The sequence below is a fragment of the Sminthopsis crassicaudata genome, chromosome 3 (genome assembly GCF_048593235.1).
Source record: "Sminthopsis crassicaudata isolate SCR6 chromosome 3, ASM4859323v1, whole genome shotgun sequence".
In the NCBI taxonomy this organism is placed as follows: Eukaryota; Metazoa; Chordata; class Mammalia; order Dasyuromorphia; family Dasyuridae; genus Sminthopsis; species Sminthopsis crassicaudata.
In genome coordinates this window covers 347423753-347451462 of record NC_133619.1, presented here as the reverse complement: position 1 = coordinate 347451462, position 27710 = coordinate 347423753, and the positions used below count along the sequence as shown (strand labels likewise).

General features: G+C 35.1%; 1 protein-coding gene across 1 annotated transcript in view; it reads right to left on the bottom strand.

Annotated features, from left to right (window-relative positions):
- The window catches only part of CLSTN2 (calsyntenin 2), a 939093-nt gene that overhangs the window by 33979 nt on the left and 877404 nt on the right, over positions 1 to 27710 (bottom strand). Inside the window, exon 9 of the mRNA XM_074301665.1 lies at positions 18407 to 18569. Coding sequence (XP_074157766.1) covers positions 18407 to 18569 — 163 coding nt within the window. The remainder of the gene's footprint in view (positions 1 to 18406; positions 18570 to 27710) is intronic.

The following is a 27710-nucleotide window of genomic DNA, read 5'->3' as shown; positions in this document are numbered from 1 at the left end:
CCAGAATTCAGGTGCTGAGGAAGATACAAAGTTTGAATGAGTCAAAGCCCCTGGACTGTGAATCATGGAACTTTACAATGCAGTAGAAAGGATAGGAAAGATACACAAGTAACTATAATAAATGTCTTACGTCAGAAGTGTCAAATACGACATTCAGCCTGTACCGGATTAAAATGATATTGGGAAATGTCTAGCAAAATAAATAAAAATACAATTTGTTTAGCCATTTTTAGTGGTGTTAGATTCTTTTTTGACCTGTTTGAGGGTTTTCTCAGCAAAGATTACTGGAGTGGTTTGCCATTTCCTTTTCTAGCTCACTTTACAGATAAAGAAACAGGGTAAAGTGAATTGCTTATTTAACAGGGTCACAGCTAGGAAGTATCTGAGATCTGATTTTAAACTCAGGAAGATGAGCCTTCCTGACTCCAGGCGTGGGACTTTATCCACTGCCATCTAACCACCTCCCCACCCCAAATACAAAACAACATAATATAAATTTGTGATTTTTCTAGGATAATTTGCAACTTGCAGGGATCCTTTTGAATATGAGTGTACTGTCTTAGAGGTTGGTGCAGTTGTTAAGAGTACTGGATGTGGAGTCAGAAGTCATCTCATCTCAGTTAATTTGTAAGCTGTATGATCCCAAGCAAGACACAAATTCACTGAGTTTCAGTTTCATCTTTTGCAAATAGGAATGATAATAGCACTTAGTCACAGGGCTTTTGGAAGGATCAATTGGGATAATGTAAGGAAAGTATTTTGTAAATCTTAAATAAGTGCAGATTATTATACCATTGATGTTTTTAAATGGTACAAAGTGCTAGGAGGGTCAATGAGGTAGTAGTAATTATTGACAGAAGGAATCAGAGAAGAGGTCAAGAGGAGATAATGGTATTGGAATTGGGCTTTAAAAAATTTCACAATTTGGGGGAGGGGAGAAGGAGGAAAGAGAGAATGTCAAGCAAAGGGGACAACATGACCTAAGGCACAGTGTATGTGGCTAGCAATGAAGAGTCAATCCAATTTGGCTCAAATATGAGAATGAGAATGGTACAGGAGAAGACTGGCAAGGTAGGGTGGAACTAGATTTGGGAAAGGCTTAAATGCTGGACAGAGGGATTGGAACTTTTGGGGGAAACCAATGAAGGCTTTTAAACCAAGCAATAAAATGACCCCCATCTATATGCATAAGGAAAATCACTATTTGGCAATGGAGACAATGACACTGCCCTGAAATTCATTTGCTGATGCAAAAATCTGGGGACTTGACTTCCCAGATGTTCACTGAATGGCTAGAATCCTAATGAAGTGATGTTTTATGCATGCCAGTATGGCTGCACTCACTAGTCCCACTATATTTAAGGGTCTTGTCAGCCTTTCCATTATAATAAACTCCTATTTTCAGGGGTGTGTAAATCAGAAACACAAATGTTCTCTGAGCTGAAAACTGTTGGAGAAGGGTGAGAGGACTTCACATTCCCTTTCCAGAATTAGCAGCCAAAAGGCATCAATTTAAACATCTGTGTTTTAATGAGATTAAAAAAGAGAAAGGAAGACATAAAATGGCCACTTTTCGTGGCAAAAAACCATTCTAAGGCAAATCAGATCCTACCAACTTCTTTGGCTTAAGTCCTGGAAACTGGACTTGCTCCAATGTGTTGCAGAAAGTTCACAGATTTTATTTTGTAGGGTAATGAGTGGCTAATGTTCCCAAACCCTGAGAAACATGTGTGTGAGAGGCCAGTTCTTCTGCTTAGATTCCAAAAGAAGTATTTTCCTATACTAATGTATTCTCAAATACAAGAAGCCTGGGAGGTAGAAAAGTGATGATCAATTTAGTTATTTAATAGATTGGTAAACTAAGTGCCAGGGAAGGCCCTTAATGATCTATATGATTCTAAGATCATATAGAAGAACCAGGACTAGTAGTCAAATTTCCTGGTTGTTTGTGTAATGTTCTTCTTGGCTTATTGAACTGAGAAGGAAGTGCTGAATTCAAAATCTGCCTTAGACACTTGTGACTCTTTTGTACCTTAGGCAAGTCAATCTCTCTCAGCCTCAACTTTCTTACCTGTTAAATGGGGATCATAAAATACTCAGACTAGTACTTTTCATTTTACTGTGGGTTGTCCGGGAACATATTTCATTGGATTTTTGTACATATCTGTGAGCTCATCCATGTGGATGTTCCAATTCACTATGGCTCCCTCTCCTGAGTAATTCTCTTTATGTCCTCATGTAAATTTTTTGTAGATGATATGTTCAACATACTGGAAGCATTTCCTTTGGTTCTTTGGATTCATTTATTTCGCAGATGCCAAATATGTATGTAAAAGGTGTCATCTGAGGCATTGAGAGGAGGACAAAGAAGAATGAAATGTGATAACTAACCTCATGGAGCATATGTTCTAACTGAGGAAATAAAACAACTACTCCAGCAACTATAATACAAGTTAGGCTGCTCTTTCTGTTGCTTCTAAGAATAGTAAGGTATCTTATCCCTAAGTAACTGAGGGAAAAGGACAATTCTAGGCAGAGGAAACACCACAAACAGAGGCACAGGGGGAGGAACTCATAGACCTATTTGGGAAATAGCTTTGTTCTCTTTGACTACTTCCTAGAACATATCCTTGTGGAAGAGAAAGAAAGTTGTTAAATCGTGAAGGCCCTTGGATGCTTGGCAAAGGAGTTGTAATAGGCAGGCAATGGAGAGTGATATTACCAAAATTGTGTATTAAGAAGATTAGTCCATGTGGCAGACTGTGAACCATCTCAGGGAAAAGGGAGAGGAGGGAGAAATATAATTTGGAACTCAAAACTTTAAAGAAAAAGAATGTTAGTTGTTTTTACATGTGATTTATATGTGAAAAATAAATCTGAAAACATAAAAAAGTGGTTTATTGGTGTACGTGTATAACCTTTATCAGATTGCTTACTGTCTCAGGGAAGGGGGAAGAGAGGAAGGACGTAAGGGATATAATTTGGAACTGGAGAAATGGATATAACTTGGAATTCAAAACTTAAAAAAACCCAACAAATGTTTAAAAATGTTTTACATGTAACTGAGGAAAATATGATTCAACTTTTTAAAAATTTGAGAAAAAATTTTTTAAAAAGGAGGTTAATCTGGCAGGGAAGTCTAAGGGAAGATATAAGAAAATGGAGAAGAAAAATTAATGTGGATGCCATTGACATGATCAGTCATTCAGTCAACAAGCATTTATTTAGCACTTTAGCACTTTTTATAGTAAGCATAGCTACCTGTGCTAAGCACTAGGGGTATAAAGAAAGGCACCTCAGACCCTGTTCTCAAGGAACTTACATTAAAATGATAGGAATAGCATGTAAGTAATTAGGTATGTACAAGATACAGACAGAACCTAGGGAAGGCCTCCTGCAGAGGCAGGCTTGGATATGAGTCTTGGTGGATGCCAGGGAACCTGAGAAGCTGAGGTGAGGACACAGGACTTTCCAGGTATGGAAGACAGGAAATGCAATACAGGAGGCAGGAGGTCATGTGCCCTACTCTGTAGCGGGACAATGCAGTGAATGAGAGAGAATAAAGTGTAAGAAGTCTGAAAAGTGAAGAAGATATGAAGATTTTATATATTCCTCCTGGAGGAAACAAGGGGTGATATGGTTAGACTTATGCATTAGAAAAATAATTTGGGCAGCCAAATGGAGAGTAGATTGGATTGGGAAGAAGTGGAAGCAGGGAGACCAGTTAGAAGGCTGCTGAAGGAATGAGGGTGAGAGATGAGGTTCAAAACTTGTTTAAACGTAGAGAATTGGTCATAAAGGAAAGATAGTCCAAGATAGAAATAACAAGATTTGGCAATGAAATGGATATCTGGGATGAGAACGACCTTGATGGTGTGAGCTTGAGTGATTGAGAAGGTGGTTGGTAGTCTAAGGAAATTCTCCTATGTGCTTAGGCTTTGTGCTAGGTCACTGTAACCTCTCCTCCTATTTGGCAGGGTGATTTCATGTACTCCTTAGCACCTTCCATCAAAGTGTGTGCCAAGTGGGATGGTTTTGTGGGAAGGACGTAGAGCCAGAATTTATGAAACCTAGGTCTAGACCAGGTGAGTTACTTTAAACTAGCTTTGATAAAAAATACTATTCCTGCTCTATTAATAGGATTAGGATCAAGAGCAAATAAAACAAAGGCTGTGAAAATAAGTAAAAACTTAAAGTGAGAGGCAAACTTTTTTTTTTTTTACCATAATGTGAATTTAATTTGATTTTATTGTGAGAATTTTGTGATACCCCTTGAGAGAGGTCAGCAAGAAGAATTTAATCATTGCTTTATAGTTTCAGGTGTATTCCATTGCAATTCCTTCAACAGCTTGTCTTCAAGTATGTCAAAATTGGAAGCTATATCCAACAGATCATACAATATAATGATTTCCCTTGATGCTCTCAAAGCAAAATTCACAAAAAAAGTTAAATACTGATTAAATAAATAATCCTTTTTTGGTGTGCTATATAGGTTAGCAGCATTGACCTGTGAAATTAGCCTGATTTGCATGTATCATGACATTCCCTATACAGCTAATCAGAGCATTATTTCAGCCCTATAGATGAATGATTGAGAACTCAATTTGGGAAGAATACTTAATTTGAGGTCAGACAGCCTGGGTTCTACTTTCAACTCTGTCATTGCCTATCTTGGTGACCTTGGGCAAATGTGAGCCTCATTTATAAAAATGATAGAATTGGACTAGTTGGACCTTTTTAGCTTTAAATCTACATTCCAATAAATGATTAAAAACTAATGTAATCAACAATAGGTTTAACAGCTCCTGGGAGAAAATACCTTTGGAATGTGTATGGATATAAGGTTAATGGATTAGGACATTTATTAGCTAGCTTTAATTAAGGCAGAGTGTGTGGTTGTCTAGATAGTATAATTTGAATTTTTTCTGTGCCCCCACCCCACTCTGGCCAAAGACTCCTCTTATCCACCTGAAATTCTAGTATTAGTGCTCTGCATTCCCATCCCATTCCATCCAGTCATATACCCAGATCATATTATCATCTTCTTATCAAAGTCTGAGTAAGGCCCAGAGTTTGATATTTCATAGAATCTCTTATTAAAATGCAAATGCCTTTGAAGGTTTAAGCCCTATCACATGACCTTTGCTCCTTGACTCATTGTTATTATCTCAATTGTCTTTCCCACTCTGTTTTTATTTGCCTTGACCTTTGATCTGCTACTTTAATATTTCACTTGGTACAGCCCTAGAATCCCTTAACACCCCATCACCTGTCATTCCTGATCAATGATCCCTATTCCCTAGGTAACCCCTACTATCTGATTTCTACACTTCTCTTCTACAGCTGCCAAGTTTTGATGGACAAAGTCACAAATCAAGCAGATTTTACCCATTACAAATTCACAGTACCTTCTACTATATCCTTATTGATTTCTTATCTCATTTCCCACAGCAGCTTTTCAAACCAGTTATTCTCTCTTCTCCCCTACAAGCCGCCACAATTACTTCAGATGACCTAGTTTCCTATTTCACTGAGAAGATTTAGGTCATTCAATATGAACTTCCTCAGATTCCCCTTCTCTGTTCTTCAGATCTCCTCAGTATCAATCATCATCTTCCCTCTCCTTCCTGCCTGTCACTGAACAAGAGCTGCCCCTACTCAGCACAGAAGCTCCTTCCTTATCTAGTTCTTGAATCCGTTCTGTGATGACCTCTCCAGGATGCTGCTTCAGCAGTGATCCCTTCTTATGTCCTCTGACTTTTACTCTCTTTCCTATCCAATTTCTCAAAAAAAGCCATTTTTTGACATATCTGGTGTATTGAGTTACTGTCTAATTTCAATCCTTCCTTTTATTACTAAACTTTGGAAAAAGTACTTTATACCAATATCTTCTCTTCTTCCCTCCCTTCTCTCTCCTCAAGCTCTTGCTTTGGGTTTCTGGTCCAACTCTTCAGTGTGAGCTGCTCTCTAAAGTCAGCAATGACCTCTAAATCCCCTTCTTCTTCATGACTTTTCTTTAGCTTTTAAAACTATTGACCAACTTTTCTGGCTTTCTCTCTTTGGTTTTGCCCTTCCTTGAATTTCATCCTAGTTTTCTAAACCACATTTCTATCTCTTTGGGTAGCTCCCTAATTTTTTTTTTTTGACACTTATTGTGGGTATCCTAAGGATTTGTCCTTGGCTTGCTTTTTCAAAACTGGAAATTTTACCAATTCTTGTTTCTTCAATTACCACTTCTTTGAAGATGATACCACATCTCCTTCTTGGGAGGGATTTTTTTTTTTTACAGCCCCAGACCCTAAGCAATTTTAGAGGGAAAGCTGTGGATCAGTACAGTCCTAGTCTTTATTATCTGGGATCCTGGAGCTCTAGAGTGCTGTGTCCTCCAAAGCTCATGAGAATGGCTAAGATTAGAGAACCCATAGACTTTCAGAGCTTTTTGCAGTCAGTCTGAGCTATGGTAGGGTTTAATGCTTATCTGGTTGGATTTTCCTGTAACATGATTGCAGATATATCCTTGTTTAGATGATTCTAATCCCTGTCTTTTACCTGGAAAGTTCTAACGATTCAGACCTTCACTGGACTTAACTTAGTTCTGAGTCTGAGAACTGAATCCTCAGAGTTTGAGATGTCCAAAAAACAGATGGAGTCATAGGAATGGAGACCAACAAAGATGTTTGGTCTGAATAAGTAGATCTGAGTATCATTACCTACAATAATTGAGTCCATGGGAGCTGATGAAATTCTCAAGTATATATGTGTTTGTATATAGCCTCCTCCATTACATTGTAAACTCCTTGCTAAACAGATTTATGTATAGAATGTATAGAATAGAATATATACACATATGTATGTATACACAGATATTTGTATATAATAAGCCATCTGTAGGGCTGGGGAGTAGAGAGGAAAGAAAAAAAAAGTTACATGATAATTTTATTATATATTTAAAATGAATAGCAAGTTGTACATAATAGATTTGCAGTTTTATGTGCAATTATCTTTTTTATTCTACTCTGTTATGAAAATGTTTATTTCTTAAGTTCAGAATAAAATAAAATTTTAAAATATTATAAACTCCTTTAGGGTGGGGACTTTTTGCCTCTTTTTGAATCCTCAACACCTAGCACAATGCCTGGAACATCGGTGCTTAATAAATGATTATTAATCGATTGATTTCATCCATCCTTCATAATACTGCTTGGAATTACAATAGATCTTGTCATGGCATTCCTCATCTCAAAAATCTTTAGTGACTCCCTATGGCCTATGAAGTAAAGTTCTTATTTCTTCACATAGTATTCAAGGCCCTTCATATTCAGGCACTAACCTGCCTTTCCAACTATAATTCATATCATTACTCTCCAAACTAGATTAACTTCTGCCCCTTAAGATGTATTGTGCTCTTAGATTTGCTGACTGTAGTATCCTCTCCCTCCCCCCAAATCATTGTTGGCTGAATTCCCACCCATCTTCTAAAACTTTCAGACAATTTTCTATTTCTGATCACTTATTATGTATCATTGTATAATAACTATGGTTGGTGTCTTTCTTTAGATTGATTTCCTTCAAACTCTGTATTTCTTCTAGCATCCAGGCCTTTACTCTGCCTACAATACATGATTAAGAACTGTTTCCTTTCTTCAAGACTGTTTTGTTAAATGTATAATAGGAGCTTCTCCAAAATACATGAATGATACTTTTAAGGTTTAATCCTCAGTATGAATATTTTCCCTTCTCAGTTTATTAACTAAAACTAGAAAACAACAAAACAATAACTCAATCCCTCATTGATAACATTTGCTGATTTTCAAGGTGTAAACGCTCACATTGAAAATTTAAGAACTGGATTTTGTGAATAAATCCCTGCCTCTATTGTACTTGGACTAGTATTTGCATGATGGATAGGAATTAGCAAGCAAAAAAAAAAGAAACAACTAATCTTTTAAAAAAATAGTGTAATAAAACAATGTTACAAAGATTGGTAAGATATGAAGGGGTCTCAAATGTCACATGAATGTCTTCTGCTTCACCTTTAGCAAATAGCCATCTTGTCTCCACTTAAAGAATAAAGTGAAACTAAGTGGCTGCCCATCATTTGGAGAATGGCTGAATAAATTGTGGTATATGAATATTATGGGATATTATTGTTCTGTAAGAAATGACCAACAGGATGATTTCAGAAAGGCCTGGAGAGACTTACATGAACTGATGGTAAGTGAAATGAGCGGGACCAGAAGATCATTATATACTTCAACAACAATACTATATGATGATCAATTCTGATGGATGTGGCCATTTTCAACAATGAGATGAACCAAATCAGTTCCAATACAGCAGTAATGAACTAAACCAATAGAATGAAAGAACTCTGGGAGATGACTATGAACCACTACATAGAATTCCCAATCTCTATATTTTTGTATGTTTTCATTTTTGATTCCTTCACAGGCTAATTGTACACTATTTCAAAGCCCGATTCTTTTTGTACAGCAAAACAACTGTATGGACATGTATACATATGTTGTATTTAATTTATACTTTAACATATTTAACATGTATTGGTCAACCTGCCATCTGGGGGGTGGGAAGGAAGGGAAAAATTAGAACAAAAGGTTTGGCAATTGTCAATGTTGTAAAATTACCCATGCATATGTCTTGTAAATAAAAAAATATATATATGTATATATGCGTGTGTGTGTGTGTGTGAATGTGTATAAAGAATAATGTGGAACTTCCAATCTACCCAATGAATTTTTGAGCACATTTAAGGTTAAAGAGATTTCCTTTCTACCATACTCATTCCATAGATCATTTAATAAGACCAAATAAGATCCATGCTGATCCTTAGATATCAGAAGTTAGTTAATAAAGAGGATAATTAGAAGACAAAAAGCTGAAATCAATGCTTAGGAAAATATAGGCAGAACAATATTGAAGGTGGGGAGTAAGAAAAATGACAGCTACCATCTAATGGAGGAGACTGAAGAACTATAAAAGTGTCATTTAGTGTAAATGGATACCTCCAGATCCCCTAAAGGGTATCATTACATTAGAGCATTTAAAGTAGCTTCTGTATCTGGAGGGACATGCAAAAATTGAAAGTTACTGTCTTTGTTAGAAGAGAAAAACAGAATCATTAGGAGAAACGTGAGCTATTCTTGTTTATTCAAATGGGAGATTCATATTATTTCTACATATTTCTTCTTTTCGTTTTTCTACATGAAATGCTCTATTTTCTTATGACAATATCTGACATTTATATTGTCCTTCAAAGTTTGCAAAACACTTTACATATATTTTCTCATTTGATCCTCCCAATTAATTTGCTAGATTGTGATCTATAGGTATAACACCTCTAGCTAAAATTTAGAAGTGGTTAAATGACTTGCCCAAGATCATATAGTAGTATGAGAGACTAGGCTGGAATCTACATCTTTTGTAGTCCAAGACAACACTCTTTCTATTACACCCTCTGCATTTACATCCTATCTATCAGTCAAGACCTGATCAAGTCTCATCTTCTCTGTGATGTTTTCTTGGAGGACCCCCAGCTCACAATGATCTCTTGCTTCCCTCCCCTCGCTCTATCCCTCCCACAGCTTGCCTACTCTCATTCTCCCCCTCTCACTCTGACCCCCCAGCCCATAATATCTCTTGTGTCCTTCCCCACTCACTCTCTCGTGCTCACCCCCTCACACTCTTCCGCATTGTGCTCCTCTCTCTCCTCCTCTCCTATGGCCTTTTTCATTGCACGTGTACATGTCTCATTATGTGTCCATCTCCTTTTATCAGCTAAATTGAAAGTTCTTTAAGTTCAGATACCATGTTTTTTAACATTGCTGTATTGCTTACAGTCCCTTACAACAGTGCTAAACCTGACATTTGGGGAGATTTACACTACTAGAAAGTCCGAAAAATTTACATAGAACAGACATATTAAACATTTGGTTACCTACTGCCTGAACCAGATTAAAATGTAACTGGGACATAGATAACAAAATAAATAAAAATAAAATAAAACAGATAATGTTTATATGTATTCTACATCAATATATAGCCCTCAGGGATCCTTAAGTATGGTTGAGTAGTTCCCATTTCTAATTAAGTTTCACATCATTGACATAGAGGAATATTTCATGCTGACCTATAGTCAGGTATCACTGGGTACAAAACTGACTGGAAACCAGGAGAATTAGTATAGGACTTGTCAAATTGTGCCCTTCAAGGCATAGCAACAATTTATTCTGTTGCATGAATCTATTCTTTCTCCTCTCTCAGGTCTCTTATCAATGGAAAGTGTTAATTCTCCTTTAAGAAATAGGAGATAAGACATAGCATAAAAGCCAGCATTTTTATTCTCCGGGACAGGGGTGCAGGACATTTGACCCACAGGCCTTATGTGGTCCATGAAATCATTTGGTCTGGCCCTTGTCAAGGCAACCACAGACAATGACCTGAAAGCTCCCACTGCTTGAGTTCTGTAAATTGGTAACATTGTATGGCATGTGTATGATATTATAAATATCCAAATGGCCCTTAGCAGAAAAAAAAGTTTCCTCACTCTTGCTCCAGGAAAACCTGGTCCCAGTTCTCAGAGTTACCTTTGTGACCTTGACCCTCTTTTGGCAGTTCTGAGTACTGCAGAGACACAACACCTTAATGAAATCTGGTTTGGGATGTTCTTACCCACAGTTAAGTTCCTTATTCAGTTCCTTGCTTAATGACTGACCCATAAAAGGCTAATATAGAGATAGTATAAATCTGCTTTACAATTTGGATAATCTACAACCAAATGATATTCTTAGCTAAATGCTTTTGTTTAGCAGACAGTTGCTTCAGAGAAGTTTTTTGTTCATAAGATATAAAGACTTTTTGGCCAGAAACACAGTTCTGGAATGCATTCTATTCATTATTGACTCAGAGTGGGAAAATCAATTCAATTAGCATTTATTAGTAGGCAGATAAGTTATTTGAAATACTCATACTTGAGGCAGTCATGATATAGCCTTAAAATAATGAAAGACACTAAAAAATCTTTATTTTTTAAATAAGATATTTCTATATGTATCACAGAATTTATATTCTAAATTTTAAAAATAAACATGGTAATGAATCATTTTCAGAGAATGCATTAACTTTTTTTTTTTTTACTAAAACACTTCCCCCAAATATTCTAGTAGTGCTGTATATACACATGACTACACACACATACACACACACACACACACACACACACACGCACATACACACTCTATTAATTCCTAGGCTCACATCAATTTTTTGATAGTGTGTTTCTTCCTACAGTCAACCAATAGTAGGGCACAATTGAAGGGTTTTGAGCAGAGGAGTCAAGACTATGAAAAATTAAAAGCGAGACCAGTAGTGGGAGAATGGGAGAATGAAGAATGATAGAGACTGAAAATCATTGTAACGATGAAAAACAGAATTAGAAGAAAGGAATCAAGATGAAAGATGTATAACAATAATAGGGACAATGATCTGTCAATTACAACTGCCATTGTGGGTAGTTAAGGTGGAGTGGGGATGGAAATATTTGGGTTGAAGAAGTTAATTATGAGGATTGGGTGTTTAAAGGGATATTACCAAAGATAAGGGTGAGGGATGCAGCACAAAGGAAGAATATTATACTCCTTCAGAAAATAGAATTACACCACATAGCTGGTAGTAAGAAGGACCTGAAAAGGGCAATGCAGACAGATGTCAGCAGGACACTTCTCCTCTTGACCTAATGTGTATGTATGTGTCAGAGAGAAGGAAAGGAGCAAAAAAAGATGAGAAAAGGCACAGCCAATACTGCTGATAGTGGATATTAGATGGAAAAACTACTGAAGAGATCCAGGATGAATGAGAATTTTTTTATAACAGAGACGGATTTCCAGAAGACGGAGAGAAATAGGAGGGAAGAAGTGGATTGGGACTTAGGGAGGAGTAGGGCTAGGCAGGATAGGGAAAATGATATGAGATGAGAGAGCAGGAAACAAGAGTTTTTTACTTCAGTTGATGGTAATTCAATTATAGGGAGAACAGGGAATCAAAGGGAACTTGTTGAATATAGGACTAAGTATAGAAAAGGCTAAATCAGCCATAGGGATCTAATTAGAGATCTGATTTAAAGATGCCTTTGTCTCCTTCTTTAGTGAATTGGAGTGAGGAACAAGAAGGTTGACAACAATGGTGACTGAGATGTTAACATGGTAATGAAGACTTTATAACCTGGGCTGAACAAGATAGGGCCAAGTCATCTCATGCTTTCGATTCAACATGTGTTTATTAAGCACATGCTAGGTGCTGGAAATAAAAAGGCCAAAGCAGCCCTTGCCTTCAAAAAGTTGACATTATATATTTATCTGTTTAAAATATGAACACTAATAAGCAAAAATAGGTAATCTGGCATTAGAGAGAACATTACTAACTAGAGAAATGGGTAGATTTGCCAATGAGGTGGTCTTTCAGCTGAATTATGATGGAAAAAAAAAGATTCTTTAAGGTGGCAACAAGGAAGAAGTGCATTCTCTGCCTGGGAATGGCTTGTGGGAACACAGAAGCAGTCGATGAATTGTCTTGTTCAGAGGACAGCCTGCAGGGCAGTTTGGTAAGGCTTTAGAGTATGTATTAAGAGGCAGCATCATTGATGGAGAGACAGCCAGGAAAACCTAGACACAAGTCTTACCTGTGACACATAGTAGTTGTGTCACCCTGGGCAAATAACTGAGACTCTCAATGTTGTAGGCAAGTCTCTATAATAATAAATTATAAAGGTAGGGACTTGCATTGGTAGAAGGAGCATGACTCTTGAGAGTCCCTTAAACTATTGAAATCACAGTATGAGTCCAGGTCAAAACAGACTGTGTAGGGGGGAAGATTTTATGTGAAATGCTGTGGAAATGGGTCACAAATGGAAGGCTTAAGAAGTTTGCATTTTTTCTTAGAGGCAATAAGGGATTGCTGAAGAATTTTAAGGTGGGAGAGTGGAGGGTCAGATCTGTGCCTTAAGAAGATTATGTTAGCTGGGTAGAGAATGAACTAGATAGATAAGGCAGATATTGTAGAAAGGGAGAACTATTATAAAAATTCTAGTGAGAGGTGATGAGGGTATGAGCTAAGGTATAGCTATTTGAGGGAAGAAAAGGAGGCAGATGGGAGAGGTGTTATAGAGGTAGAATCTTAATAGAAGACTGGATATGGAAGACAAGTGAGACAGAAAGGGGAAGGGAACGTGTGTGTGTGTATTTCTCTTAAACCCTACCTTATACAAAATAGGAAAAAAATTTGTCATATGCATAGCAGAATAAAAAGAGAGGATTCAAAATATAAAACAAAAAATCAATTTTAAGAAAACTAAACAATAAATACTATACGTTATATGTTCAGAGCTGCACATCTTTTCATTGCTTCCTTGTAGCTTTTCTGTAATTCTCTGCTGATGTAATGTAATTTTTTTTCTTCTCTTCCTTTGCACAAGAAAAGTATAATTAAATGTGGCTATACACTATATACATATGTGTGTGTGTATGGATATGTGTGAACATATACATACATATACATAGATAGCTATAATTAAATATATATATATATATTCAGATGTATCTATATGACTATTATGCTTGTTTATCCACTGATTCTCTTAAAGTAGATAACATATTTCTTCATAAGTCCAGGTCTTTCCATATTTTTTTAACTTCATCAATTTGTCATTGTCTACACAGCATCAATATTCTAACTTTATATGATCTTGTTATTTTAAATGGTCTAAAAATAATGATTTATATGGTTGACAAAATATAGTTTCCCTATTTTTTCTCTTTTCATTAAATCTATTTTACTTTTAACTTTGTCTGAGGTCATGATTATTTCCATTACTTTTTATTTTTGCATAACAAATTCTACTCCTGATCGTTATATTTGTGAATATTTCATTTCCTATCCCTCCTGATTTACTTCATCTTGCTACTGTTCCCTCCTGTTAGTTAACCTGCTCCATCTCCAAAGATCCTCCCCTAATCCTCTTCCCCAACTGTTTTCTCTTGCCCTCTTCTTTCTATCTGAATTTGAAAGAGTTATAACTGGGGCGTCTAGGTGGCGCAGTGGATAGAGCACCAGGCCTGAATTCAGGAGGACCAGAGTTCAAATCTGGTCTCAGACACTTAACACTTCCTAGCTGTGTGACCCTGGGCAAATCACTTAACCCCAGCCTCAAAAAAAAAAAAAAAAAAAAAAAAAAAGAGTTATAACCTTTGGAATATACATGTTGTTTTTCTTTATCCCATTCCCATTAATCTACATATCTTTCTTATCATTCTGTACCATTATCTTATTTGTTTAGAAGACTTTTATATCTATATATGTATATATACTTCCACATACATCCCCAAATGTGTGTGCATATGTACGAAATATATTGTTTGAAGGGAAAATATATTAAGCATCAACTATGTGTCAGGTATTGTGCTAAGTGGTTATTGTTTCTACAAATATTATCTTATTTGATCCTTATAACAACCCTGGAAGGTAGATATTATCCCCATTTGACAAATGAAGCAGTTGAGATAGACAAAAGATAACTGACTTATTCAAGTCACACAGAGTATATCTGAGGCAGGATTGAATTCAAGTTTTCCTGATTCCTAGGTGACTGTGAGAATGGTAATGCTCTCAACAGCAATAGCTAAAATTATGACCATTGTCTCGATCCCAATTTCTGGATTTAATACTGTTCCTAATGTCAATATAACTATAGATCAGAAATGTTGATATTCTTCAAAATAGAGTTAGTGGTGAGATTTCAATGTAGGAGGAAGATTTTTGCCTTTTGCCTCCAAGTACATATAATGACAGCCTTCTTATGTTAGCTTAGGTAGTTATGTTGAGGAACAAAGAAGTGGATTAATGTTTCCTTCATTTCTGCTTAATTTGAATAATATACAAGGTCTCACCTTAAATGGAGTTTTTTCCTAATGAACAGACTTTCATTGAATGGTTTGATACCAATTTTGTGCTGTTAAAGGATAGAGTATTATTTTAAAAAACATTGTTTTCCATTATTTATATGATAAAATCATGACATAATGAAGAGATAGTGAGGGAAGAGTATTAAATTTGGAATAAGAGAAACTGAGTTAGGATATTCTCTCTGCCAGGATTACTGTCTGTATAATCTTGAACAAATCATTTTTTTTTGAGCAGTAGTGTTCAAATCTTAAAAACAAGGGGACTGGACCATATGGTCTCTATGGTCCTTCCTAGCTCTAAATCCTATAATCAGATGCTTAAACAAAGAATATATAAGTAGTATGCGCTTATGAGCTGAGACTCCATCATGCTGTGGAAGAATGAAAGTTCTTCATGATCAATGGATATGGAGATTGTCAGGATGGCATAGCTTGTGGCAAAATGGTGGCTGATTCCAGGTGCCATATGTCCTCAGAGTACCTTGCCAAAGGTCTCCTTCCCTGGCTAACCCTGAGCCAGTTCTCTGTAAAAATCTCAACAGGTACTATAAAGCTATGAGAGGAAAACAATATATGTACTCCAGTCTGAGGAATAGAGCAATAGGCTGATTTAGCAGCCACTTAAATAATTTTCAATCTGATTTTTAAAGCAATCATGCGAAAGAGAGATTCCAAGACACCCACATGTCTGTCATATGGAAACTTACTCTTGCTAGAATTGGTATTGAATATAGTCTCATCAGAATAAATAACCCATAGCCATAGAAACTCATAGCCAGATACATAGAGACAATCTAAAAGATCTCTTTGGTAAGGAACTCTACAAGCATAGTTCTGTTAAGCTTGAGCAATCTGATGGCATCTGCTTTCAATCATGGCAGTAGACACAGTCTGGAAAGAAGACAGCTGTCTGAATCTTCCCTAAACTTAGGAACAGTAGGATGTAAAGTACATGATCCATCAAGGTCACTTTTTATTATCTTGTAACACCTAGAAAAATCCCTTCTTTAGACAGTCTGTATCAAACAAATATTTGAACATATATCCAAATGTGAACATTAGTGAATACTGGAGAATTGACCTAGGAATTCATAGAAATGGAATCAAGGTGAATCACCATTGGGTAGTTGTAAATCTAGTCTTCACACTTAATAGTTGAATATAGGATGCTTTTGGCAGATAGTTCTCAAAGTCTATCTTGTGCTATCCTCTCCTTTCTCCCTTAATCCCACTGCTGCCCTTTGTACTTTCCTTCTCTTTTTGACCGTCTTACTAAAATAGCAATGCCAAGGAACCAAATTAAACTATTTTTATTTATTGTATTTTGTGGAGTTTATGTTCTTTGTTTTCAGTTTTTAGAATGGATATGTGTATATATATATATATATACATGCCAGCTATTTTTTTTATATTTTTGGATGGAGTTTAGGTAGAAATGGTCCTGGAATAAGTTGATATTCTGCTATTATTCTTTTATGTTTAATGTTCTATAGGCCGGTGTGGCTGTGAGGGAAGGAGATTCTTCAGGTAGAGGCTGAGCAACTATTTATTCTATATGTTATAATGGTTATTCCTTTCCTATATTAGTTGGGTTACTTAATCACCAACATTTCTTCCAATGTTTACATTCTGTGACTTTGTGATCTCACCTTTTTTATAGATAGCACCTAGAGCAAAGCTTCTTAAATTATGGGTCACAACATTATAGAGGCCATGCATCTGAATGTAAGGATTGCAAAATTAAGATTTATTATCAGAAAATACTTGATTTCTATATCTAGTTTATATGCCTATATACTTGGGGCTGCATAAAAATTTCTGGGGTAAAAAGCAGTTGTGAGAGGAAAAAAGTTTAAGGAGCTCTGATGTAGAGGGAAACTTCTCTTGATTACATTCAATAAATCTGATGGTAGATAACTGTTATCAGTTTTTATTGTTGCTTAGTTAAGAGAGGTCTGGTTGTTCTAAAAATATTTCTATAGGTTTTTTGGACATATAACTGCCTTGGGTGAAATGGCCTGTGTTTCACTAACATTGTAAGGAGCCAGCACTTAATAATAATATAATTAATACTATATTAGCTAGGGGACATAGCAAAAGTTCTAGGTCTTGAATGAGGAAGACCTGAGTTCAAATCCAGCCCAAGACATGTATTATCATATATTTATATAATATACATACATTATATATATATAATAAACATATATATATATGACAATATACACACACTATTGTTCAAAAGATGGTTTCAGGAAAACAGATGCAGAGTAAAGTGGATAGAACCAGGAGAATAGTTGGTCTTGATACCAACAATATTGTAAAGACACACAACTTTGAAAGACTTAGGAACTCAGATCATGGTAATTACTAGTGATATTTCAGAGGTCTCATGATAAAATATATTACCCATCTCCTGAAAGAGAAGTAATAGACTTTGAGAATTTTTTGACATGGCCAATGAGTGAATTTGTCTTGCTTGACTAAAAAACAAAGTCAAATTTGCCTTTGCAATGGGAATATGGGGTAGGAGGGATGGAAGGCAGATTCTAATGATTAGTAAAAAGAATTTTAAAAAAAATTCAGAGGAATAAAAAAAACTGGTGAAGATAGGAGGCCCACAAGATTGAAGGCCTATAACAAGATATAAAAGATACTATTTTATTTTGAAACTTAACATTGTTAAGGAGACTGAGAGTTGGGATATGGAAAAGAGTGAATTCTAGAACACTCAGAAATATGAATTTTAAAAAATTTAGTCACAAGGTAGGGGTGTGTCTTTTTAAAATAGTTTTTGAGGATTCCAAAAGAGAAATCACACCACTTATCTTAATTCATTTTGGCTCAATCTTATGTTTAAACAATTTATTCTAGCAGATTACTATTTATTGAAGAACTGTTCTGCAATAAAATTGTATAACATAAAGTATCAGAATATGCATCTAGTTAAAAACAATGAACATTTTGAGTTCTACAAAATGAGTGTAAAACAATCTTCCAACTTCTCTGAAGAAGCATGGAGGGGAGGGTAAGGGAAAGATAGATGGTGGCTGTTTCATGGTATTTGTAAGATTTGAAGCCTTTTTTTTTCTCATTTTCCAGTTTGGAATTATCAAAACATCAGTAACAAGAAAAATCATTAGTAACATGCAGTCAATGGATATAGTTCTTTTGATCTTAAATCAACATCTGGCTCAACTCAGACGATTTATTATCTGAAAAGCTTACTGTTTGGATTACTATGTAGTTTCCATAATCTCTATTTTATCAAGAAAGGATTAATAAAATTAGTCAAACCAATAGCTATAATTTTTAATTACTCCCCTCTAAAAGCTTATTTTAATTCAACTTAACATTCAGTGCCTACTATATGCTATCCTGCATAGTAATGGTCTGACATTTGGATATTTAGGGTCCCCTTAAATTTCCACAGTTACCTTGCCAGCATGCGCCAACAGTGAGTTGCATGGCTATATGTGATGGGTGAATGGGCCAATCATTCGTCACGAGGTAAGGCTCGTATGTTGTACCATCCATGTACAAGGTGACCACAGGAAACTCCACATTGACAACGTAGTAATGCCATTCCTTGTCACAAATCTAAGCAATAACAAGAAAGAGAGAACCTTTAAAAAGATGTAAATTCCCCATAATGACCAAATAGCTTCTTATTTCAACATGAAGAAAAGCGGTTGCAGGGGACCTCTTTGGTAAAGAAACCTTTAAATACTTATGGAAATGATTTTTCTTTGTATAACTCTTTTAATGTAGAACAGTGGTGTCAAACTCAAATAGAAATATATCAGCTTAGAAAACCACCTACTAGCATTATCTATGTTTATTGCATTTTTAAAAATCTATTTTGTTAAACATTTCCCAACTGTGTTTTAGTCTGGTTCTCAGTGAGTATTTGATACCTCTGAAAACCTCCACAATGTTCTTTATCTGAACACTTCAGTATTATATCAAGTGACAACCCAGCAAGTCATCTATCTCTGGAATTACATCTTCTAGGAAGAATTTCTTAAATAATTTGCAGAGCCAATGATACTTTTTCTTTCAGCATGCAACATTTCCAATGCCTTCTCCAGGCACTGGGAAATCTTTACTCTTTGGCTTATGTAGCTCCTGAACAGAGATATATATTACACGATAATGCATGTTGTAAGTGTTCAACAAACACTTTTTAATTTGTTGGAAGAACGAGTGATGCAAACATATGATTGACTTGTGACTATTTCTGTTCATATAATTACTGGATGCTATGGCTGGCTGGCATATTAGTTTAGACTCAATTTAGATAAGGCTTCAATGTTGGGAAATTTTTTTTCCATAAATGAATTTCATTAGAGATGGATAAGAATGAAAGAGGCAAAAGAAAAAAGTTAGAAGAAAGAACTTTTTTAAATATAAGGGGAAAAGTAGAAGAGAAGAGGAGGGAAGAACATTGAATTGATTGGATTTGGTACTGAGAAATTAGACTGTAAATCTTGACTTGGCCACTGATTAGTTGCATGAGTTAGACATATCATTTAGCCTCTTTAACTCTGTGTTTCTTTAAATAAGATAAATACCTGTTATATCTATATTAGAGGTAGCTAGGTGATGTAGAAAATAGCTAGGCTTGTACTCAGGAAGACGAGTTCAAATCGAGTGTCAGATACATACTAGCTGTGTAACCCTGACATATTTAATGCATTTTTCTCAGGCTGTCCTTTTGACTTCAGTGCAACATTTATTACTGCTAGAGATAGCAGAGTATAGAGCCCTGGACCTGTCATTAGCAAGACTGAAATTCAAATTTATCTTTAGATACTTATTACCTGAAAGACCCTAGGTACATCATTTAACTTCTATCTGCCTCAGTTTCCATATCTGTAAAATGAGGGTTATCATGAGAATAAAATAATATTTGTAAAGTGCCTTGCAAACATTAAAATGCTATATAAATTCTGCTATGATTATTGGTGGATAGCTGGACCTGAAGCCTGGAAAACTCATCTTCAGAAGTTCAAATCTGGCCTTAGACATTAGTTGTGTGATCCTGGGCAAGTCATTTAACCCTGTCTGCCTCAGTTTCCAGAAATTCAACAAATATATCTATTAGTTCAGAGATCAAAGAAAGTGAAAAAAATACCCATTCATATAAAGATATTTCTAGCAGCTCTTTTTTGTAATGACAAAGAATCACAAATCTTAGTTTAAGGGGTTAATAACCAGTTGGATAACTGCTGAACAAATTATGGTATATAAATGTAATATATTTTTATAAGAAATGGTAACAGAATAGTTAAAAAAAAAATAACTAACCTAGGAAGACTTATATGAACTGTTTCAGAATGAAGTGAACAGAACCAAGAGAATAATTTATACAATAACAATAAAGTAAAGACAAACTACTCTGAAAGATTTAAGAATGCTAATGCAATTACCAACTACAACTCCAAAGAAATGGTGATAAATCAGTCTCTCTTCCTCCTGATAGAGAGGTGATGAACTCAAGATGAGGAATAAGAATGCCCAATATGGAAAATTTTGCTTGATCTTGCATCTTTGTTATAGGGATCTAACAGTTTCCTTTTTCTTTTCCAGTTAGCTGGGATATAGGAAAAAGGAGAGTAAATAAATGCTTGTTAATTGAAAAATGAGTTAAATTTTGAAAAATGAATGGCCAGGGAGGGGATGACAATTTAATACCTTCCAAACATGGGTTCTGATTTTTTGCTTTAGTGATTAGGTTTGCATTAACATCATAAGATTTAAAAATTATTCTTCATATTATCTTTTGAATCCACTAGAACATACTAAGGAGACTGAAGGCAAATATTAAAATTTCTTTCTCTGTTGAAAGTTTAGTGAGAAAAACTTGAAATTGGGAGGCCAAGGTCCTAGTTGTACAGCTATCTCTGACTGATTTTATTGTATCACTGAATTTGTTGATTTTCATTTTCTTCTTCTGTAAACGGGATAATAACACCTAACTTATTGACTTTATAGGAATAAGATGAAGGTCAAGTAAGATGACCAACGTAAAAGTGCTTTATAAAGCATAAAGTACTATGTAAATGCAGCTCATTATTTATTGATGTTATATTGTATATTGATGCAATAGACAGAGTTCTGGACTTTGAATCAAATAGACTTGAGTTAAAATGCAGCCTCAGATACTTACTAGTTATCTGACCCTGAGAAAATCATTTAATTGCTGTTTGCCTCAGTTTCCTCAATTGAAAATGAAGATAATAGAACCTACCTCATAGGATTTTTGTGAGGACAAAATGAAATATCTTAAAAGTGCTATGGAAACATTAAAACAGAATATAAATAGCAAATATTACTAGCTATTACTCTTAATGACAATTACTCATATTAAAAAAAATTGAAACTTCAATATAGAAAAACTGTCTTAAGTTACCCTTGGAACATTAAAATCTAAAGTGAAATGAATTGAATCGATAACAAAGAGGCACAAATTTATCTTCTATTTAGACCACAAAACAGCTTTTCAATCAAATCATTTCTATGCTGTGAGCAAAGGAGATCATTAGGAGGTTGATTTTGTTTCAATTATTATTACAGCTGAAAATTGAGTGATGGACTACTGGTAGGCTTATCCAGGAGAGTTGTCAATCTGTCTTGTTATTTATATTGTTAAGGAACAGGGTCAGGAACCAGCCATTCAATCAGTTCATTCAATCATCCAACCAGTTTTTATTGAGTGCCTCCTCTGTATATTCCCTCATCAAGGTGCTTTGTTGGACACAATAAAAAAAGAAGGATCTATCCTTGCCCTTGAGGAGCATGAGCTTGGTCTAGTTGTAGAGAGAAAATAATACAAGTGATAAAATTCCAATCTTAGAATCATTGGATGCTAGAGCTGGAAGGAAGCATAGGCAATTACTTTTCATAAATGAGGAAAGTGAGATCCAAAGAAGTGTAAAGCCCAAGGGAAAATCTAGTTATTCAGTCAGTCAACGAGGATTTATTAAATTTTCACTATGTACCAAGTGGGTGGCTAGGTGGTGCAGTATATAGAGTACCATGCTTGAATCAGGAAAATTCATCTTCATAAGTTCTAATTGAGCCTCAGACATGGTGTGGCCTGGGCAAGTAAATCATTTAACCCTGTTTGCCTCAGTTTCCTCATCTGTTAAATAAGCTGGAAAAGGAAATGGCAAATCATTCTGGTTTCCTTGCCAAAAAACCCCAAATGGGCTCATGAAATATGACTGAACAATAACAATAATAAAATGTACTAATTGCTGTATTAAGATTCAGAGACAAAAAGCAAGCCTTGCTTTCAGGGAGCTTATATTCCAATTAGTAAAACAACATATAAATAACTATATGATGGAGAGAATCCCAAAGTAGCTTTTGGATGAACCAGGAAAGGCCTCCTGCAGACGCTGGTATTTGAGTTGAGTCTAGAAGGAAGCCAGGAAAGTTAAGAGGTAGACATGAAGGGAATAAAGCCAAGTTTACAAACCCCATTATTTTTCTTTTTTTTTTTTTTTTTTTTTTTTTTTTTTTTTTTTTTTTTTTTTTTTTTTTTTTTTTTTTTTTTTTTTTTTTTTTTTTTTTTTTTTTTTTTTTTTTTTTTTTTTTTTTTTTTTTTTTTTTTTTTTTATTTTTTTTTTTTTTTTTTTATATTTTATTTTTTTTTATTATATATATATATATATATATTTTATAATATTATCCCTTGTATTCATTTTTCCAATTTACCCCCCCTCCCTCTATTCCCTCCCCCCGACGACAGGCAATACCATACATTTTACATGTGTTACAGTATAGTCTAGGTACAATACATGTGTGCGAATATCATTTTCTTGTTGCACAATAAACATTAGAATCCGAAGGTACATGCAACCTGGGCAGACAGATATTAGTGCTAACAATTTTCATTCCCCTCCCAGTGTTTCTTCTCTGGGTGCAGCTACCTCTGTCCATCATTGATCAACTGGAAGTGAGTTGGATCTTCTTTATGTTGAAGATTTCCACTTCCATCAGAATACATCCTCATACAGTATTGTTGTTGAAGTGTACAGTGATCTTCTGGTTCTGCTCATTTCACTCAGCATCAGTTGATTTAAGTCTCTCCAGGCCTCTCTGTATTCCTCCTGCTGGTCATTTCTTACCGAGCAATAATATTCCATAACCTTCATATACCACAATTTACCCAACCATTCTCCAACTGATGGACATCCATTCATCCTCCAGTTTCTAGCTACAACAAAAAGAGCTGCCACAAACATTTTGGCACATATATGTCTCTTTCTGCTCTTTAGTATTTCTTTGGGATATAATCCCAGTAGTAGCGCTGCTGGGTCAAAGGGTATGCACAGTTTGATAACTTTTTGGGCATAATTCCAGATTGCTCTCCAGAATGGCTGGATTCTTTCACAACTCCACCAGCAATGTATTAGTGTCCCAGTTTCCCCACATCCCCTCCAACATTTGTCTTTATTTGTTCCTGTCATCTTAGCCAATCTGACAGGTGTGTAGTGGTATCTCAGAGTGGTCTTAATTTGCATTTCTCTGATCAGTAGTGATTTGGAACACTCTTTCATGTGAGTGGATATAGTTTCAATTTCTTCCTCTGAGAATTGTCTGTTCATATCCTTTGACCATTTATCAATTGGAGAATGGTTCGGTTTCTTATAAATTAGGGTCAGTTCTCTATATATTTTGGAAATGAGACCTTTGTCAGAACCTTTGTTTTTAAAAATATTTTCCCAATTTGTTACTTCCCTTCTAATCTTGTTTGCATTAGTATTATTTGTACAGAAACTTTTTAGTTTGATGTAATCAAAATCTTCTATTTTGTGATCAATAATGATCTCTAGTTCTCCTCTGGTCATAAATTCCTTCCTCCTCCACAAGTCTGAGAGGTAGATTATCCTCTGTTCCTCTAATCTATTTATTATCTCCCTCTTTATGCCTAAATCATGGACCCATTTTGATCTTATCTTGGTATATGGTGTTAAGTGTGGATCCATATCTAATTTCTGCCATACTAATTTCCAGTTTTCCCAACAGTTTTTTCCGAATAATGAATTTTTATCCCTAATGTTGGAATCTTTGGGTTTGTCAAAGATTAGATTGCTATAGATGTACCCTTTTTTGTCCTTTGTATCTAATCTGTTCCACTGATCTACCGGTCTATTTCTTAGCCAATACCAAATGGTTTTGGTGACTGCTGCTATATAATATAGCTTTAGATCAGGTACACTTAGACCACCTTCCTCTGAGTTTTTTTTCATTAGTTCCCTTGCAATTCTTGACCTTTTATTCTTCCATATGAATTTTGTTGTTATTTTTTCTAGGTCATTAAAATAGTTTCTTGGGAGTCTGATTGGTATAGCACTAAATAAATAGATTAGTTTGGGGAGTATTGTCATCTTTATTATATTCGCTCGGCCTATCCAAGAGCACTGAATGTCTTTCCAATTATTTAAATCTGATTTTATTTTTGTGGCAAGTGTTTTGTAATTTTTCTCATATAATTCCTGACTTTTCTTTGGTAGATGGATTCCCAAATATTTTATACTCTCAACATTTGTTTGGAATGGAATTTCTCTTTGTATCTCTTGCTGTTGCATTTTGTTAGTGATATATAAAAATGCCGAGGATTTATGTGGATTTATTTTGTATCCTGCCACTTTGCTGAAATTTTGAATTATTTCTAGTAGCTTTTTAGCAGAGTCTTTGGGGTTCTCTAAGTATACCATCATGTCATCTGCAAAAAGTGATAGTTTGATTTCCTCATTTCCTACTCTAATTCCTTGAATCTCTTTCTCGGCTCTTATTGCCGAGGCTAGCGTTTCTAGTACTATATTGAATAGTAATGGTGATAGTGGGCAACCTTGTTTCACTCCTGATCTTACTGGGAAAGGTTGCAGTTTATTTCTATTGCATATTATGCTTACTGACGGTCTTAAATATATACTCTTGATTATTCTAAGGAATAATCCATTTATTCCTATACTCTCAAGAGTTTTTAGTAGGAATGGATGTTGGATTTTGTCAAATGCTTTTTCTGCATCTATTGAGATGATCATATGGTTCTTATTAATTTGATTATTAATATGGTCAATTATATTAATAGTTTTCCTAATATTAAACCAGCCCTGCATTCCTGGAATAAATCCTACTTGATCATAGTGTATTATCTTGGAGATGATTTTCTGAAGTCTTTTTGCTAATATCTTATTTAAGATTTTAGCATCAATATTCATTAAGGAGATTGGTCTATAATTTTCTTTCTCAGTTTTTGATCTACCAGGTTTAGGTATCAGTACCATGTCTGTGTCATAAAAGGAGTTTGGTAGGACTCCTTCATCCCCTATTTTTTCAAATAATTTATATAACATTGGGGCTAATTGTTCTTTAAATGTTTGGTAGAATTCACATGTGAATCCATCTGGCCCTGGGGATTTTTTCCTGGGGAGTTGATTAATAGCTTGTTCTATTTCTTTTTCTGAAATGGGACTATTTAAGCAATTTATCTCCTCCTCTGTTAATCTAGGGAGCCTATATTTTTGGAGAAAGTCATCCATTTCACTTAAGTTATCAAATTTATTGGCATAAAGTTGGGCAAAGTAACTCCTTATTATTTCTCTAATTTCCTCTTCATTGGTGGAAAGATCCCCCTTTTCATTTGTAAGACTATCAATTTGATTTTCCTCTTTCTTTTTTTTGATCAAATTTACCAAAGGTTTATCTATTTTATTGGCTTTTTCATAAAACCAACTCTTGGTTTTATTTATTAATTCAATAGTTTTTTTACTTTCAATTTTATTGATTTCTCCTTTTAATTTTTGTATTTCGAGTTTAATTTTTGGTTGGGGGTTTATAATTTGGTCTTTTTCTAGCCTTTTAAGTTGTAAGCCCAATTCGTTAATCTTCTCTTTCTCAATTTTCTTCAAATAAGCCTCTAAAGATATAAAATTTCCCCTTATTACTGCTTTAGCTGCATCCCAAAGATTTTGATATGATGTCTCATCATTATCATTATCTTGGGTGAAATTGTTAATTGTTTCTATAATTTGCTCTTTCACCCAGTCATTCTTTAAGATGAGATTATTCAGTTTCCAATTACTTTTTGGTCTATTTACCCCTAACTTTTTACTGAATGTAGCTTTTATTGCATTGTGATCTGAGAAGAAGGCATTTATTATTTCTGCCTTCCTACATTTAATTTTGAGATCTTTATGTCCTAATATATGGTCAATTTTTGTATAGGATCCATGAACTGCTGAGAAGAAAGTATATTCCTTCCTATTGCCATTCAGTTTTCTCCAAAGGTCTATCATACCTAGTTTTTCTAATGTTCTATTTACTTTTTTAATTTCTTTCTTGTTTGTTTTGTGGTTTGATTTGTCTAAATCTGAGAGTGCAAGGTTGAGATCTCCCACTATTATAGTTTTACTGTCTATTTCTTCTTGCAGTTCTCTTAACTTTTCCTTTAGAAAGTTAGATGCTATACCACTTGGTGCATATATGTTTAGTATTGATATGGCTTCATTATTTATGCTACCTTTCAGCAGGATATAGTTTCCTTCCTTATCTTTTTTAACGAGATCTACTTCTGCTTTTGCTTGATCTGAGATAAGGATAGCTACCCCTGCTTTTTTGGCTTTACCTGAAGCATAATAAGCTCTGTTCCAACCTTTTACCTTTACTCTGTATGTATCTCCCTGCTTTAAGTGTGTTTCCTGTAGACAACATATTGTAGGGTTCTGCTTTTTGATCCAATCTGCTATCCGTCTCCGTTTGATGGGATCGTTTATCCCATTTACATTTACAGTTAAAATTACTAATTCTGTATTTCCTGCCATCGTATTATCCCCAGATTATACTTTTTTCCCTTGACCCCCCTGATCCCCCTCCCCGATATTTGATTTACAGACCCCCCTTGTGACGCGCAACCCTCCCTCTTTTTTTTTTTTTTTTTTTTTTTTTTTTAGGATCCCTCCCCCCTCCCTCCAAGTCCCTTCACTTATTCTCCTTTTCCTTTCCCCTTTTCCTCTCCCCCCTTTTAATGAGGTGAGAGAAAATTCTCTGAAAAACAAATATGTTAATTATTTACTCTTTGAGCCTCTTCTGATGAGAGTAAGATTCACACAATGATTCTCCCCCTCACTAAGTTCCCTCAGATATGGTGTATTTTCTATGTCTCTTCCTGGGATGTAGTTTCCCTCTTTTTATCACTCCTTCCCCTTTTTCTGAACCGACCTCCTTCCCTTTACCACACCCCCCTTTTTTTCTTTTATATCAGTAAAATCAAATTATCCTTGAGTATTTTTTATATACCCACAACAGAGTTACAGTTCTCAAGGGTTCTGTTTACCTTTTTCTGTTTCTCTTCAGTCTTGTGGATGTAGATCAAACTTTTTGTTTAAGTCTGGTTTTTTTCTTAGAAACATATAGAATTCCTCTGTTTCATTGAATGACCATCTTCTTCCATGGAAAAAGATGCTAAACTTAGCTGGGTAGTTCATTCTTGGTTGCAGTCCTTGATCTTTTGCCTTTCGGAATATCAGGTTCCAGGCCCTTCTATCTTTTAATGTGGAGGCAGCCAGATCTTGGGTGACCCTTATTGTGGCACCTTGGTATTTAAATTGTTTTTTTCTAGCTGCTTGCAGGATTTTCTCCTTTGTGTGGTAATTCTGCAGCTTAGCCACAATATTCCGTGGTGTTCTTTTTTTAGGGTCTATTTCAGAAGGAGTTCGATGAATT